The 13,892-nt window shown below is 40.1% G+C and overlaps 4 protein-coding genes across 5 annotated transcripts; 2 read left to right on the forward strand and 2 right to left on the reverse strand.

Annotated features, from left to right (window-relative positions):
* Positions 1–118: 118 nt before the first annotated feature.
* LOC103961709 lies at positions 119–1,370 on the reverse strand. 2 transcript variants are annotated; one of them, XM_048568096.1, is made up of 3 exons: positions 791–1,370; positions 575–696; positions 119–484 (listed from the first exon to the last, which is right to left on the reverse strand). In XM_048568096.1, exons 1-3 carry the CDS (start codon positions 1,086–1,088, stop codon positions 458–460), a joined length of 447 nt encoding a protein of 148 aa, XP_048424053.1. In that variant the 5' UTR covers positions 1,089–1,370; the 3' UTR covers positions 119–457. The 2 variants fall into 2 exon arrangements, with proteins under 2 accessions (XP_048424053.1, XP_009372572.1); XM_009374297.3 differs by having other exon boundaries at positions 119–467; positions 791–1,353.
* A 407-nt stretch (positions 1,371–1,777) lies between these two features.
* Positions 1,778–4,284, reverse strand: LOC103961707 (2-Cys peroxiredoxin BAS1, chloroplastic). Its single transcript, XM_009374293.3, has 6 exons — positions 3,908–4,284; positions 3,473–3,554; positions 3,276–3,355; positions 2,417–2,542; positions 2,195–2,308; positions 1,778–2,044 (listed from the first exon to the last, which is right to left on the reverse strand). Exons 1-6 carry the CDS (start codon positions 4,202–4,204, stop codon positions 1,928–1,930), a joined length of 816 nt encoding a protein of 271 aa, XP_009372568.1. The 5' UTR covers positions 4,205–4,284; the 3' UTR covers positions 1,778–1,927.
* A 437-nt stretch (positions 4,285–4,721) lies between these two features.
* LOC103961706 (transcription termination factor MTEF1, chloroplastic-like) lies at positions 4,722–6,304 on the forward strand. Its single transcript, XM_048568098.1, has one exon. It carries the CDS (start codon positions 5,222–5,224, stop codon positions 6,209–6,211), a length of 990 nt encoding a protein of 329 aa, XP_048424055.1. The 5' UTR covers positions 4,722–5,221; the 3' UTR covers positions 6,212–6,304.
* A 2,247-nt stretch (positions 6,305–8,551) lies between these two features.
* On the forward strand, positions 8,552–13,295 carry LOC103961726 (transcription factor E2FA). The gene is made up of 14 exons (XM_048568169.1): positions 8,552–8,890; positions 9,653–9,839; positions 10,070–10,117; positions 10,220–10,305; positions 10,399–10,487; positions 10,592–10,646; positions 10,911–10,963; positions 11,049–11,099; positions 11,218–11,266; positions 11,352–11,417; positions 11,509–11,585; positions 11,755–11,986; positions 12,443–12,509; positions 12,635–13,295. Exons 1-14 carry the CDS (start codon positions 8,678–8,680, stop codon positions 12,769–12,771), a joined length of 1,410 nt encoding a protein of 469 aa, XP_048424126.1. The 5' UTR covers positions 8,552–8,677; the 3' UTR covers positions 12,772–13,295.
* Positions 13,296–13,892: the final 597 nt, after the last annotated feature.

The raw sequence follows: 13,892 nt of genomic DNA on the forward strand, positions 1-13,892 counted from the left end.
TCTAAAATATACAGTTAAACCTTTCTTTTTTGGTCTGAAGTTTATAGCCTACAAATACAAACCCTTGTCGACATTTGGTCTTAATATGATCATATGACTGAAGTAATACACACCAAACTACTCTCCTTGGAAACATTTGATAGAACTGTTGATTTATATAAAAAAAACCATATATGATTTCTGCCCAAAGCTGTCTTTTTAGTGTTTGGGGAACTAAACTGACAAAAGCGATATTCTAATCTACTCTAATTTGCAAGGAAGGAGATTCAAACTTTGGGTTGTCAGGGAGTGTGCGTGCACAAACCTAACCAACTGGCCTAGTCCGCCTCTGCTGGGAACCAAATTTAAGGTAATTTGGCATAGTACGAGTTGCTGCTGTTTTGGGTAAGCTGTAGTGAGTACCTCTAAAAGTTTGCAGGGCTGTCATCCAATTGCTTCTCATCTTCTATATCAACCTCTAAAATTTCCTGAGATCGAACCAGAACTAGATTTTCATCAGCGAAAGAATAAGACAGTAATTTTTCCAAGTGTAAAAATTCAAGCAATTCTGATCAGTTGGGGTTAATTAACTCACAGGGATCCTCTGCTTGAGATAATTGGCCAGTCTAGCCAGAACCACGCTCCGTTCGTGCCAAAACCGGCCCTTCAGACTGATCTTCACAAAGGGTCCGTCAAGTTCAGCGAGGTCTACTTGTCCTGCAAGTCATCTCCTTATCTTAACTGATTTCCCACCACCAGAAACTAAACAACATAACTGACTCAAAAAACATAAAAGATAAGTAAGTTCAACCTGTCATGCCAACTGAAATGTCGAAGAGCTGCCCGAATTCAACCCTTGCATCGGCTAAGACCTGTCGAATGTTGTCTTCCGTTAGATCGAGAGGCTGCGAAGGCTGAACCGTTGCTGCTGCCAATATTGTTGAAAATTTCGTGCTAGTTTTGGTTCCCAGTGTTGCTGGGAACGTGGAGATCCTTAGCCTTGGCCTTTGTGTGTGGTTGTGGTTGGCTGTTTTCAGGATCTGGGTTTTGGAGATTTGATGACAGGTAATGGGAAGGGTTAGTGTTGAAGAATGCAGAACTCCTTCCATTCCAAAAGCTTCTCCTTCAATTTGCCTTCTAAAGACGAGAAGCTACAATGATTGGTAGAGAAATGGATAATGGCCACTTATCTTTAGTGGATAGAATTTACTTGCTCAAAAGCCTCTAGCTTGCTGCTCTACTAAGCAGTCATGTGAGATTTCACCTTCATTTTTAAGCACACTGTGAGATTCGTCAAAAGTTCAGACTCCACCAAAAGTCATAAATTCGAATTTCGCGTGCTGTGTAACTGAGGTATTGAAACCAAGGTGAGGTTGAAACAACGCAAAACCCAATTGTCAAATGAATCCCACGTCAGAGAACTAAGAAATCTTACATGTGCTTATAAAGAGTTCAGTTATTCGTATTTGCCATTTGGCTTCATGGCGGAACCCTATACTAAACTAACTACTTGAGTACTCAAATTGCATAACGATAATAAAAGTTGCGGGTTGATCTTATTCATTGACTATTTAGCTTGTATTATCTTGTCCTCACTTCAAATTCTGAATAAGATGACGATTTGAAGATTAGTCGGACCGAACCGACCCTTGCCCGGAAAAAAGAAGTGAAACAGAACCGGGACGATGATCATTCTCTCCATCTTACACGTTTCTGATCAGATAAAATTACATAGGCTCAGCCTGTTTCCATAACAAAATAGAGAGTGACAACAATGAAATTGTATGCTACTTGAACATGCTGAAAATCGGGCAAGTCCCATTGATTGGGGTTTATTGTGACATGCTGATGCTCAAAATTACCAAGGATTGGAAAAAGAGGTTACACGAATACAAAACTCGTTTACACGTCCTATTTGAGTCCGACATGGACATGCAGTGTACTAGCTCTATATTGCGGAGAAGTACTCTTTGCTGCCCTTGGGGTCTGGCTTCATGGACTTCTCCCCGGGCTTCCACCCTGCAGGGCAAACTTCATCGGGATTGTCCTGCACGTACTGCAAGGCCTGCAGGATCCAACCCAAGCCAAGAAAGGAAGAAAAAAAAAACGATTATAAAATGTAATAAGAAACATGATGACGAAATTCTTAGCTATACAACAGATCTTGGAAACGAAAACATCCCATTTCTATTTTGGACTTGATGAATATGTTTACCTGGAGCGTTCTCTTAGTCTCATCCACACTACGGCCAATGGCAAGATTGTTGATGGTGGAGTGTTGAATAACGCCTTCCTTGTCAATAATGAAGAGTCCTCTCAAAGCGATTCCCTATCACAGAGAAACCAAACATCTAAATAATCCAGAATTCACAGCACTGAGTCTTTCACAAGTTTATCATTCATTAAATTCAGAACCAATTTTCATTATATATCATACCTGATCTGGGATCAGCACACCATACGATTTTGAAATTGACTTGGTGACATCAGAGATCAATGGATAGTTCAAGTCACCAAGACCGCCAGATTTCCTATCGGTTTGGACCCATGCAAGGTGGGAAAACTACCAAAAAAAAAAAAAAGACAGCATAAGGCCAACGTGGTTCCATCTTACCAATCTAAGGAAGAGCAATTTTAAAACTATTTTACATCAAAGGAACAAGTCAGATGTACATAAGCAAAAGAATCACAGAAAAAAATACGTAGATTCACATCATTCATTGGCCATTAACAAGAACACAACTTTCTGACATCACCAATCTTATTAACTCCTTTTGGTTAACCTCCATATAGGATTCTAGGTGATTTTAACTTAAGACGTGATACAGAACCGAACACAATGGCGTTCTAGGATTCATATAGCTAACCCCCTTAGTGGGAAAAGGCTTTGTTGTTGTTGTTGAATATCCTCATTGTCTATTGTGTGTACTTTCTCCACCAACAATGGGAATTAACCTTTTGGCTCCCACATGCATTGTCTGCAACCCATACCATGGGTCCAATTTCATGTCGAAGTCAAAAATCCCAAAGCATAAGATCGATATTTTTAGAACTCACGATACGGGACATAATTGTTTACTCAATAAAGGAACAAAGCATGCATATAGTTCAAGGTGCAACTTAGCATACTAACGCGTGTGCATATGCAGCTATTGACCTTTGCAAAAGAACAAGGCTACAACATGTCTAGGCCGAATATTGACTTTTTCGTGGTATATCTAGGCAGAACATTGACCTTTTTATGGTATGTCTGGCAGATTGTGGTATTGAAGATAGCGAGGAGCAGGGCAACTTACCACACTGTCAACTGAAACACCCAAGATTTCTGTGTTGAGCTCCGCAAACTCTGCGTGACGGTCACTGAAAGCGGTGATTTCTGCAAGATGGGTTCACAAATTTTGAACAAAGCAATCCGATTCAGTTAGATTCATTCAGCATCCATTAAAGATTAAAAACTTGTATGAAGAATTGGAGATTGTGAAAACAAACAAACCTGTAGGACAAACAAATGTGAAGTCCAATGGGTAGAAAAAGAGAATCACATACTTCTTCCCAATGTACTCAGAGAGCTTGACCTGAAATCCCACACCAAAGCTTCAGTTGCAATGGAACAATTTCAGACTCGTTTGAGACTACTTTTGCAGAAAGCTCTTTTATTATAAAAGCATTGAAATTTTCACTGAAAGTTCCTAGAAAATCACTTAGAAATGCCTTGAACAAGTATCTGACATATGCTTCTCTAGAAAGCGCTTTTATGACCCAAAACCATTTCAACTTTTTTCCAACAAACCCAGTAAGAAGCGTTTCTGGTTGTAGAAAGCGCTTTTAGTACACTAACAAGCAAATCCTAGACAGACCCGAAAATCGAAATTACAGAATGCGATTGCAGGAAAAAATCAAAAGCTATGAGTTAAATTAAAGATACGACATTGATGAATTCTTGGTCGAAAACAGCCTCGGCTTCGAAATCAGGAGCAACATTTCCAACGAGGGGAAGCTCGCCGGCGGAGGCTTTGACGATGAAGGACTTGCGAGTGTGGGAGCCACCGCGGGGGAGGGAGGCAGAATGGGCGACGCGCGGGAGGCGGAGGCCGTGGATGGATTTGGGGAAGTTTAGGGTTTGGGAGATAGGTTTGGAGAAGGCGGCGACGTGAGGGGTGGATTTGGAGGAGGAGAAAGCGCGGGAGGGGGCGGAGGAGATGAGGGCGGCGGTGGAGGCAGCCATGGTGGTTGTGGAGAGCTCAGCCACTCAAGTCAGTGATGAATAGTGAGTGATGTGGGCTGGGAGGTGTAAGGTGGAGAAAAGGGTTGAGGGTACAGTGTGAGGATAAGTAGTGGGTAGGAGGAAGGGTGGGTTGGTGGGACCTAGGTTTGAACTGAACCGGCCGACCGGCTACAGACATTTGGGGCAACCGGAAATGGGACAAGAGTAAAGGATTTGGTTTGTGGAGTTTGATTTCTTGGTGATCAAATCTAAAGATTGGACACTATTAATAAATTGAGGTTGATCTTGATTGTGATGAAGTCTTGGTTTACTTTTAGGTAGCGGTGGACACAGGATTCGAAACTTAGAGGTTTCAGTATTATTAAAGTATAAGTTTTTAAGATACAAACAAAGCGGAAAACGTTCAAAAGAATTTTCAGTTTATTTACTGAAACATTTCGTCAGCTAAACCATGTTACGTACATGTCACTTGTATCGACACATACAGAAACAATTTGATGAGTGATATTGAAAGAGTTTTTCGAGTGTTGTCGATACAACTTGTCGAGATATGTCTAGCAAACATTACAACAAACACAAAAAAGACTCTTATCAAACATTCAAAGAGTCTTCGAAAGAAGTGTTTTTCAAACCCAAACCACCTTAGTATCAACGTTCATTTGCCAATACTTACAATGAACGTACACAAAAGAAAGATAAACCTCGTACCATATAAGCCTCTCTCCCTAAGCTAGACTCATTTGTGCCTATCTACGATTCTACGGGAATTCTCTAGGCTCGGCTTCTCCGGGCTGGCTTAGAATAGTCTGGACTCGAGTAATATCCATTTTCTTAACCCGGCCCATTTGTGTTAGATTACTGATTTCTCCCTCTATCCCTCACCAATCACAATCCCCACAATGATATTGCTTGGAGCATTTTAAGCCTTATCTTCTCCCTTTCCCCCTGCCCCCCAAACCAACGCTCTTCAGTCTTCCGCCATGACCAGCTGCGCCCAAACACCAACCAACCAACCAAATGCACGAAACCCACTTCCTCTCCACCGCCATCGCCGCCACCAAACAACCCCTTTTCTCCTCCATTCCCAAACCCCAATCCCCCTCCTCCTCTCACCATGACTCCCACTCCTTTCCGCCTCAGAAGAAAAACCCCCACTTCTCAATCATCTCCGCCTCCAAAACGACGGCCTCCCTCAAACCCCCACCAACCACTGCCACCCCCCACTCCGACTTCCAAGAAAAAGTCCTCTACCTCGACTCCATCGGCCTCGACTTCTTCTCCCTAATCAACCACCACCCTCCGATCCTCTCCTCCCCTCTCTCCCACATCAAATCCACCGTCCACTTCCTCCTCACCTCCATTGGCTTCACCTCCCCAGAATTCCGCCGCCTCATCGGCATGTGCCCCGAAATCCTCTCCTTCCGCGTCGCCGAAATCGCCCCAATCCTCACCTTCCTCCTCCGCGAAGCCCACGTCAACGGCTCCGATCTCCGCCGCGTCATCAACCGCCGCCCTAGACTCCTCGCTTGCAGCGTCAAAACCCGCCTCCGCCCCACCCTCTACTTCCTCCAAAGCATTGGTATTTCCCAAGTTAACAAACACACCTCCCTCCTCTCCTGCAGCGTGGAAGACAAGCTCCTGCCCCGAATCGACTACCTCGAAAAAATGGGCTTCTCCCACCGCGACGCGCTGTCGATGTTCCGGCGGTTCCCGCAGCTGTTCTGCTACAGCATCGAGCAGAACTTCGAGCCGAAATTCGATTACTTCGTGGTGGAGATGGGGAGGGGGATGAAGGAGCTGACGGAGTTCCCGCACTACTTCTCATTCAGCTTGGAGAATCGGATTCGGCCGCGGCACCAGCGGTGCGTTGAGAAAGGGGTCTGTTTTCCGCTGCCGATGTTGTTAAAGACGAGTGAGGCAAAGTTTCGCGACCGGTTGGAGATTTGTTGTAATTCTTCCATCCCTTTTAGGAGTTCTCCTTTATGGGGTACAAATTCGGTTGATTGAGAAAATTGAAAATATACAAGGCCAAATTCCAATTTTAACTAATTTACTCGTGCAAATGAGTTTCTCGGAATGCTAATAACAATTTTCATTAAATATCTTATTTAATTTTGGACGAAAGTGCAGAGATTTCTCGGGTTTAGGGGAGGTTTAGAAAATAATTTTGGAGATGTGATTTGTTATACATTGTACAATGATAATAGTGGTATCATAAGGACATGATCATAATGAGAATGTGTTTTTTGGTAGTAGTTACATCAATTGGTTACAAAGTTTGTTCTCATGATTGTTAGTGGTAATAGATTGCATAGTCAACAACATATGGTCTAATATCTTAGTGGATAGTCTGTTAGGTTTCCACTAATACGTCTTAGTTTAGAATTCTCTACTCTCTTAAATTATTGTAATAATTTCGAACCCTCTATTTCTCTTAATAATAATAATTTAAAATAAAAAGTAGCATAATCAACACAAATCATAGTACGGCACAAGTGCTTTAGTGAATCATCTTCAAACTCAACCCTAATAGGATACAAGGACATGTCCTTCGATAAAAAGAGGTCATTATTCCTCTATCAAGAAACTCAGGCTTCTTTTTTTTTTTTTGGTAAAATTTAACTCCAACTTAAATATCAAAGAGTCTTTGCCTCGTACATCACTGATGTAACAAGGTCAAGCCAATTTATTCATTTTTGTTGAACAATGCAATTTCATATTGGAAATTTGAAAGAAAATATTACTACTTATAAATGAATGGCTTCACTATTAATAACAAGATCCTTGACACGATCATTCTTATTGTGAACAAAACCCTGATTTGACTGTTCCAATTGTGAACAAGACTCTGACCTGACAATTCTAATTGACGACGAATCTTCTATTGCTTGAGAAAAAAGAAGGTTGCCAATGTAGAATTGGTTGGTGAATGCAATCTCACATAAAAAACTTGACATTATATTTACTACGTGTTCATGAATGATTCCACTACTAATAACACCCATTTCTTTTGTGATAAAATATAACATCAGCAGGTGGTGATTAGTAGTGGACAGACATCCCGACTCTAAAATCTTAACACTTCTTAATTTCAGAAACATTTAAATAATTTTACGCTCATGTGAAATTCATTTCCCACATTGTTCACTCTTCGTAAATTAGAAGGAGAACAATACAGTATAATTATTTTTGGCACGTGTCATGGACCCAATATTAGTAGCACCAAAGTTATATACGTCCGTTGTGGTTAGCTGAAGTTAGGGTTGGAGGAGATGTGGTGAGAGTCGGTGAGAAACGAGCCGTCAAATAATCAGAGAAAATTGTTTAAAGCCAAATAAAGGCGCGGATCGGCGATTCTCCTTGTATTTTTCGTTTGTTGTCATTTCTTCTAGCACGTTGCAGTTTTGCCCCATAATTTTGGGATAATTCAAAACTGACCATTCAATATATTATTTTTCTAAAGATTCCACGCCGTTTGGTGCTTTTTACTTTTTCTTTTTCATTCCATTGGTATAAATATAAGAACATATTTTGGGATTAGTCCATTTATGTTGGTCTTTTTGGACCTATTTATTTGGGTACTTCAACTAATTTTTATTTTGGGCATCATAAATACATCGAGTGCAAAAATTGTAAAGAGATACAATATCAAATCATAGTTTTTTGTATCCTATCATAGTATAGCTGCTGCTCTTGCATTAATTTGAATTATATCTCTTATGATTCGTGAATTAGAAGATTAAAAATAAGTACGTAAAACATTTCTATGTCTGGTAAAACAACAATAGAATTAGGAAACTTACCCACATGAGTGCATGAACCCGTGAAGGGGGTATTTCATACGTTCGACATGACTTGGAAAGACATTTAATGCATCTTTATATTTTCAAAAATTACTCTGGTTGTAAATTTAATATACCACTTTTGAACATGAAACGTAACGGTCTTACTAAAAACATGTAAGCATTTGATTCCTATTATTGCATTTGCATGAACCAAATGGGGAAGTGAAAAAAAAAAATGGTATTCCCTCGTCTGCATTTTCCAATTATTTCCAAACAATAAAAAGAAAGGTTTTCGCAGGGTCAAAACAGAAATACACAAGTTTCAGGGGTGGAAAATAGGAAAAAAAGTTAACAAATTAATTTTTTTCGCCGTGTTCCCTCCACATCTAGCCGAAACAAAAAATTCCCTCCCTTCCCTCGTTTTCTGCTAGCTCTTCCCTCAACTCCCACAACTCACTTTCCCTCTCTAACCCTCACTTTCTCTCTCTAACCCCCCCTCTCTCTCTCTTTCTCTCTCTACCCCTCTCGGATCCCATTTCGCCTCCCCATAAACCCTAAACCCCCGCCCTCCTCCGCCCTCCCTCAGATTCTCTCCGATTCCCCAAACCCTAAAGATCCACCTCTCTCCTTCTCCGATCGTCTCTCGGCAATCGGAGACCGCCGCTAGTTCGAGCCGGTCGATCCCTCTATGTCCGGCTGCGCTCGAGCTCCCAACCGCCAACCAGCGCCGGCGACGGCGGTCACAGGCGGCGGCGCCCAGATCCTGCCGCCGTTGAGGCGTCACCTCGCGTTCGAGTCCACGAAGCCGCAGCCGTTCCCTCCCGACAATTACCACCGATTCGCCGGCGGTGCTCGCAGAGCTGGAGACCAAGAACCTGAAGCTATTTATGTTCGATCTCCTGTGAGTTGTTGTCATTTCTATGGATATCTGTGTGTTAATCTCACTGCGTTGGTTTGTTTGGGTGAATTGCGTTGTAATTGTTCAAAGGATTGAGGGTAATTCTGGTGATTCTGATTGGTTTTGTTGTTTAGGGTAATTAGAAGATTTGGATTAGCTCATTAATGTTATTTTTGGGTCATAAGCTAATATTCTTCACTTACTACTAAGATAGTGCTTCTTAAGATATTTTGTAATTTGGTTGACTTCTGAAAATATGTATACTTATGTTGTAAATTTGCAAGCTTGGCTAACCAAAATTGCAATTGTTGTAACCGGAAAAAGCCGACAATTGTAAGTCTGGTGCATAATGCAACTTGTCAAGGTGAAGTATTGTGATAAATGTCGGCAATGAGGGGAAGACTGAGAAATGATATGGTGTTGATGTGCATCACACTTAACTGTGTTGCCTAATCTGGAGTGAAGGTACCGTGATTTGAAAGTAGACTTTCAAGTTGTAGCATTTGGCTCCTTTTTAGAATCAATTGTTTCTCGTGGCATGTGTTGGTTTCTTCATTGGGTGTGTAAATTAATATTATAAAAGTGTAATTGGGTATAATGACTAGCGGTTCCATTCTCCGTCCCCCATTTCATCTAGATTGATTTGCAATATTCATCTCGTCGATATATAGTTCATTGTGAAGCATATTTTAACTAGTATGGTTGCGAAGTCGCCATATGCCTAATTTTTAATAAGAATTCTTTAACTTTGCTGGTGTTTTTCAGCAACTTACTCGGAAGGACAACAATGAAGTTGAGTACAGTGATTGGACCTGCAGTCCCGGAAATACTAATATTATTCAGAGTCCCCTTCTGACTCCTCCAATGTCTGCAAAAGGGGGAAGGGTAAACAATAGGTCAAAGGCTTCCAAGGGAGGTAGATCTGGACCTCAGACTCCTGTGTCAAATGTTGGTGAGTCTTCTTGTCTCTTCAGTTTTTGCTTGATCTCTACCATTTTTGGCCTAACTTGAATGAATCACTAAGATGAGCTTCAGATGCAGCTGTCCACGTGAAAGAGGTTGCATAGCATTGTTGATAATAACAAAGTCTTCTTTCTCCCTGGATAAATAAAAATAGAATTCTCAACTATCTTGTTCCATACATACTAAGAATCTTATTGGATAGCTTCTGTCAACATGCAGGTTCCCCGTCTACTCCAGCCGGAAGCTGTCGTTATGACAGTTCCTTGGGTAATCTGAGCATGAGTTTTCTTCTCTTTGACATTTGTGGTTTTTAGAGTTCACAAGGCTGCCATATGGTCACTTGGAGATAACTGTGCTCAAATTTTCCAGGTCTGTTGACAAAAAAGTTCATCAATTTGATTAAGCGTGCAGAGGATGGAATTCTTGATCTAAACAAAGCAGCAGAAACTTTGGAGGTAATCATTTTCTGTCAGAGTTTATATACATACACTAACACAAATTATCTGTATTTGGTGGTGTGCTGATTGATGGTTTTACAAATGACACAGGTTCAGAAGAGGCGGATATATGACATTACAAATGTTTTGGAAGGAATAGGTCTCATTGAAAAGAAGCTGAAGAACAGGATACGTTGGAAGTAATCTTTGATAGTTTATTCTTAAATTTCCTTTAATTTTCAACTTCTAATAAGATTTGGAACACATGGAAACTTACTCAAGGATGCGTTAAATGATTGATTAGGGGATTTGATGCTTCAATGCCAGGAGAGTTGGATGGTGATCTCTCTATATTACAGGTATTTCAATGTTGCAAGTTCTTGTAATGCAAAGGTCAGGAACTTATTTATTTATTAATTTTATTGTCCTTTGAATTGTCATGAGTATGGATTGTCTGTAGTACATAAATTGCTGAACTCATGTTCACATAATGTTTCTTTATTTAGAGATTAACAATTTCATCTGTCTAGATTGCTATGAAAAGCATGGTGTTAAAAAATACTTTGACAATTTAGTAGCTTCATGAAGGAAGATAAAAGCCTAAGTTGTGGTATATCCTGCAGGCAGAAGTTGAAAATCTATCCTTACAAGAGCGCAGATTAGATGACCGAATAAGGTATATGCGATTAATTTTCTTTTTGGACTTCAATGTCACTGTTTTGAAACTATTGAAAAGTGTTGATGCCTTCACCCTTGTGCAGAGAGATGCAAGAAAAGTTGAGGGATTTGAGCGAAGATGAAAACAACCAAAAGTAATGTCTAGTCCATTAACCTTTTCAGATAATTTTTGTCTTTCTTCTTTATGTTTATATTGTCAATCACTTGCTTCTATGTATACAAATACGTTCTTATCTTCAACTCTTACTCTAGGTGGCTTTTTGTGACTGAAGATGACATTAAAGGCCTACCTTGCTTCCACGTGTGTTCCATGCATCACTTCTAACACTGATTTCTACGATGGCTTAGTGTTTTCCATTATGTTAATTGCGCCTTTTCTTTTCCAGAATGAAACCCTGATAGCAATCAAAGCTCCACATGGAACCACCTTGGAAGTCCCAGATCCTGATGAAGTAAGTCAAACATAAACTTCTCTTAGAAGGTACATGTTTTATATGCATTCTCTCTTTAATTAATATTGAATTCTTCTTCAATATGCACCAGGCTGTTGACTATCCACGGAGGAGATACAGGATAATACTTAGAAGCACAATGGGACCCATTGATGTCTACCTTGTCAGGTGTTGTTTCCTTTTTCTTCTTTTGTGAACGAAATATCTTTATACATTTGAGTAGGGTACTCTCCCTTTTTGTTTTGCATGTTTAGTGGATTATTGATGATAAGAATATCTGTGTTGATTTGTATTTATTTACTTGTTTATTGATTTGTGTGTATTATTTGGTGTTTAGTCAATTTGAGGAAAAGTTTGAGGATGTGCATGGAGCTGAGCCACCTGTGAGCTTCCCAATGGCTTCTGTTTCTGGGTCCAGTGAACACCCAATAACAGAAGTGGTAACTGTTGAAAGCAGTGGGAAGGAAATTGAGCCTTGGCCGCAACAGGCTCATCACCTGTGCTCTGATTTAAACGCTTCTCAGGAGTTTGCTGGGGGAATGATGAAGATTGTTCCTTCTGATGTTGATGTAAGTATAGTTGTTCTGACTGATTTGTTTTCTTAGCTGCAAAGGTAAAAGAGAAAAACATCATGTCCAACACTGAAAGTCAACTTTTGAAAACGATAAGCGTTCTAGTGTAGCTTGCATATAAGTCTCAGATTTGAAGCTTGTTAACTGGACTACTTATCACCTAATTGATGTGAAGGTGCAACATAAGATGTGCATTTTTATTTGTTTGTATGATATCGGAAAGCTGTGCAAAATATAGTAAGACTTGTTACGTGGATACTTTTGTCCGACCTTTCAGTTACCTATGGATTTGAGCTATATGCTTGCAACCTCTGCCACAAAAATAGAGCACACGGAGTTCCATATGCTCTCGTAAAAGATTTTTCAGAACCATGTATACTCTCAACAACATATACATTGACTTACTATTTAGTTTCTTGCTAATACTATATATCTTTTTCGTTATTGTTACAGAATGATGCAGACTACTGGCTTTTGTCTGATGCTGAAGTTAGCATTACAGATATGTGGAGGACGGATTGTATCCTTTTTCAAAATTGTTCCCCCTTTTTCTTTTCACTCCCTTCCCACTCTTTCGGTTTTCTTTTCAATTAAATTATTGTTTCACTGTGTGAATGATCAGTTCCTTCACTATGACAACTATAGCTGGTGTTGGATGGAATGGGACAGACATTCTTCATGCTGACTTTGGAGTGACTGATGTTAGTACACCAAGGCCGCAAACTCCGCCATCTAGGGTTGTTGAAGTCCCATCTCATGCAGTTAACTTCGCTCAAAGGTGAATCTTCATTTGTGTAACGGGGTATCTGTAGAAATTTCGTGTATCCACCATCAGTGGCCTTCCATCTGTGTCAAGTATTGCTAGGAGATGCAACATAGGCGAAGCATTTGGAAGAAGCTGACGGATGACTGGCCGGGAACTATTGTTATACTGTACAGTTCAGTATGTCCTTGACCCCTGTTGTAGAAATAAAGAGTTCATCGTAAAACTGTAGAAGCTGCAGATATTCAGCAAGGAGCGAAACATTGAGGGATGGCACGTCCAATAATGGTAGTCGACTCTACATACGGGAGAATAGTAATGCTGAATCTGGTTGTATGATGCATGCTCGTTCATTAATGTATGCACACACCATGAGGGGGTTCTGTTTGGAATCCTTGTCTGTAAATGCTGTGATTTTAAGCATGTTGCAGGACCGGCGTGCCGGATGTTGTTAGGGCAGCAAAGGTTTTCTAGTCCTCAGTTCTATCTGATTTTAACGTTAAGACTGCTAAAACATAAACAATTGGCAACATCTTTTATTAACTCTCTTTTTGGTCGAAGGTGGATTTCAAAAGAAACATTTTTGTGAAAATCTCGTCGAAAACTTCTATATGCCCATTTTGGTATTCCATTATTTAGAAATTCTATGCGTACGACGTTTATCAATAGCATATCGAAATGAGTCGCTTTTGTAAGAATTGTTCCATAGGTTTATAAGCGTCACTTCCATCATAGAATTGAGTTTAGTTGTTGACTACAGTTGTGTGTTCTCAGCTTCTTATATTTGAAGTTTCAAGTTCGAATTATCTGTTGTTAATATAAATTATTTTGAAATGCACTCACTTTTCTCGTAATTAGGGTAATGTTAGTAAATTTAAATTTTTAAACTCAATTTTATAAACCGTAGTTATTGTAGGGGTGGGCACTTGAACCTGAAAACCGAAACCAAAACACGAACCAAATCAAATCGTATCGAATGGTTTGGTTTTGCGGTTTCAAAACAGTTTCGGTTTGAAACCGAACCGAATAAAGGAAAAACGGTTTGGTTGCGGTTCCGGCCATCTAAAACCGAACCAAAACCAAAACCGCATAGCTTTATTAAATGTTAAATTCTATTTGGTTATTTCATTGAATCCATAC

This window comes from the organism of the source record quoted next, unplaced genomic scaffold (assembly GCF_019419815.1).
Source record: "Pyrus x bretschneideri cultivar Hongxiangsu unplaced genomic scaffold, Pyrus_bretschneideri_v1 Contig47, whole genome shotgun sequence".
NCBI classification, from domain to species: Eukaryota; Viridiplantae; Streptophyta; class Magnoliopsida; order Rosales; family Rosaceae; genus Pyrus; species Pyrus x bretschneideri.

What these genes read in the sequence shown, in the direction of transcription:
- LOC103961709 (XM_009374297.3), bottom strand. Translation starts at nt 1,088, where the DNA reads ATGGAAGGAGTTCTGCATTCTTCAACACTAACCCTTCCCATTACCTGT. An exon ending in CATTTCAGTTGGCATGACAG is followed by an intron (nt 697 to 790) that starts GTTGAACTTACT and finishes GATGACTTGCAG; the next exon opens with GACAAGTAGACCTCGCTGAA. An exon ending in ATCTCAAGCAGAGGATCCCT is followed by an intron (nt 468 to 574) that starts GTGAGTTAATTA and finishes GTTCGATCTCAG; the next exon opens with GAAATTTTAGAGGTTGATAT.
- LOC103961707 (XM_009374293.3), bottom strand. Translation starts at nt 4,204, where the DNA reads ATGGCTGCCTCCACCGCCGCCCTCATCTCCTCCGCCCCCTCCCGCGCT. An exon ending in CACATTTGTTTGTCCTACAG is followed by an intron (nt 3,356 to 3,472) that starts GTTTGTTTGTTT and finishes CCCATCTTGCAG; the next exon opens with AAATCACCGCTTTCAGTGAC. An exon ending in GTGTTTCAGTTGACAGTGTG is followed by an intron (nt 2,543 to 3,275) that starts GTAAGTTGCCCT and finishes TTTTTTTGGTAG; the next exon opens with TTTTCCCACCTTGCATGGGT.
- LOC103961706 (XM_048568098.1), top strand. Translation starts at nt 5,222, where the DNA reads ATGCACGAAACCCACTTCCTCTCCACCGCCATCGCCGCCACCAAACAA.
- LOC103961726 (XM_048568169.1), top strand. Translation starts at nt 8,678, where the DNA reads ATGTCCGGCTGCGCTCGAGCTCCCAACCGCCAACCAGCGCCGGCGACG. An exon ending in TCGTTATGACAGTTCCTTGG is followed by an intron (nt 10,118 to 10,219) that starts GTAATCTGAGCA and finishes CAAATTTTCCAG; the next exon opens with GTCTGTTGACAAAAAAGTTC. An exon ending in AAGTCCCAGATCCTGATGAA is followed by an intron (nt 11,418 to 11,508) that starts GTAAGTCAAACA and finishes AATATGCACCAG; the next exon opens with GCTGTTGACTATCCACGGAG.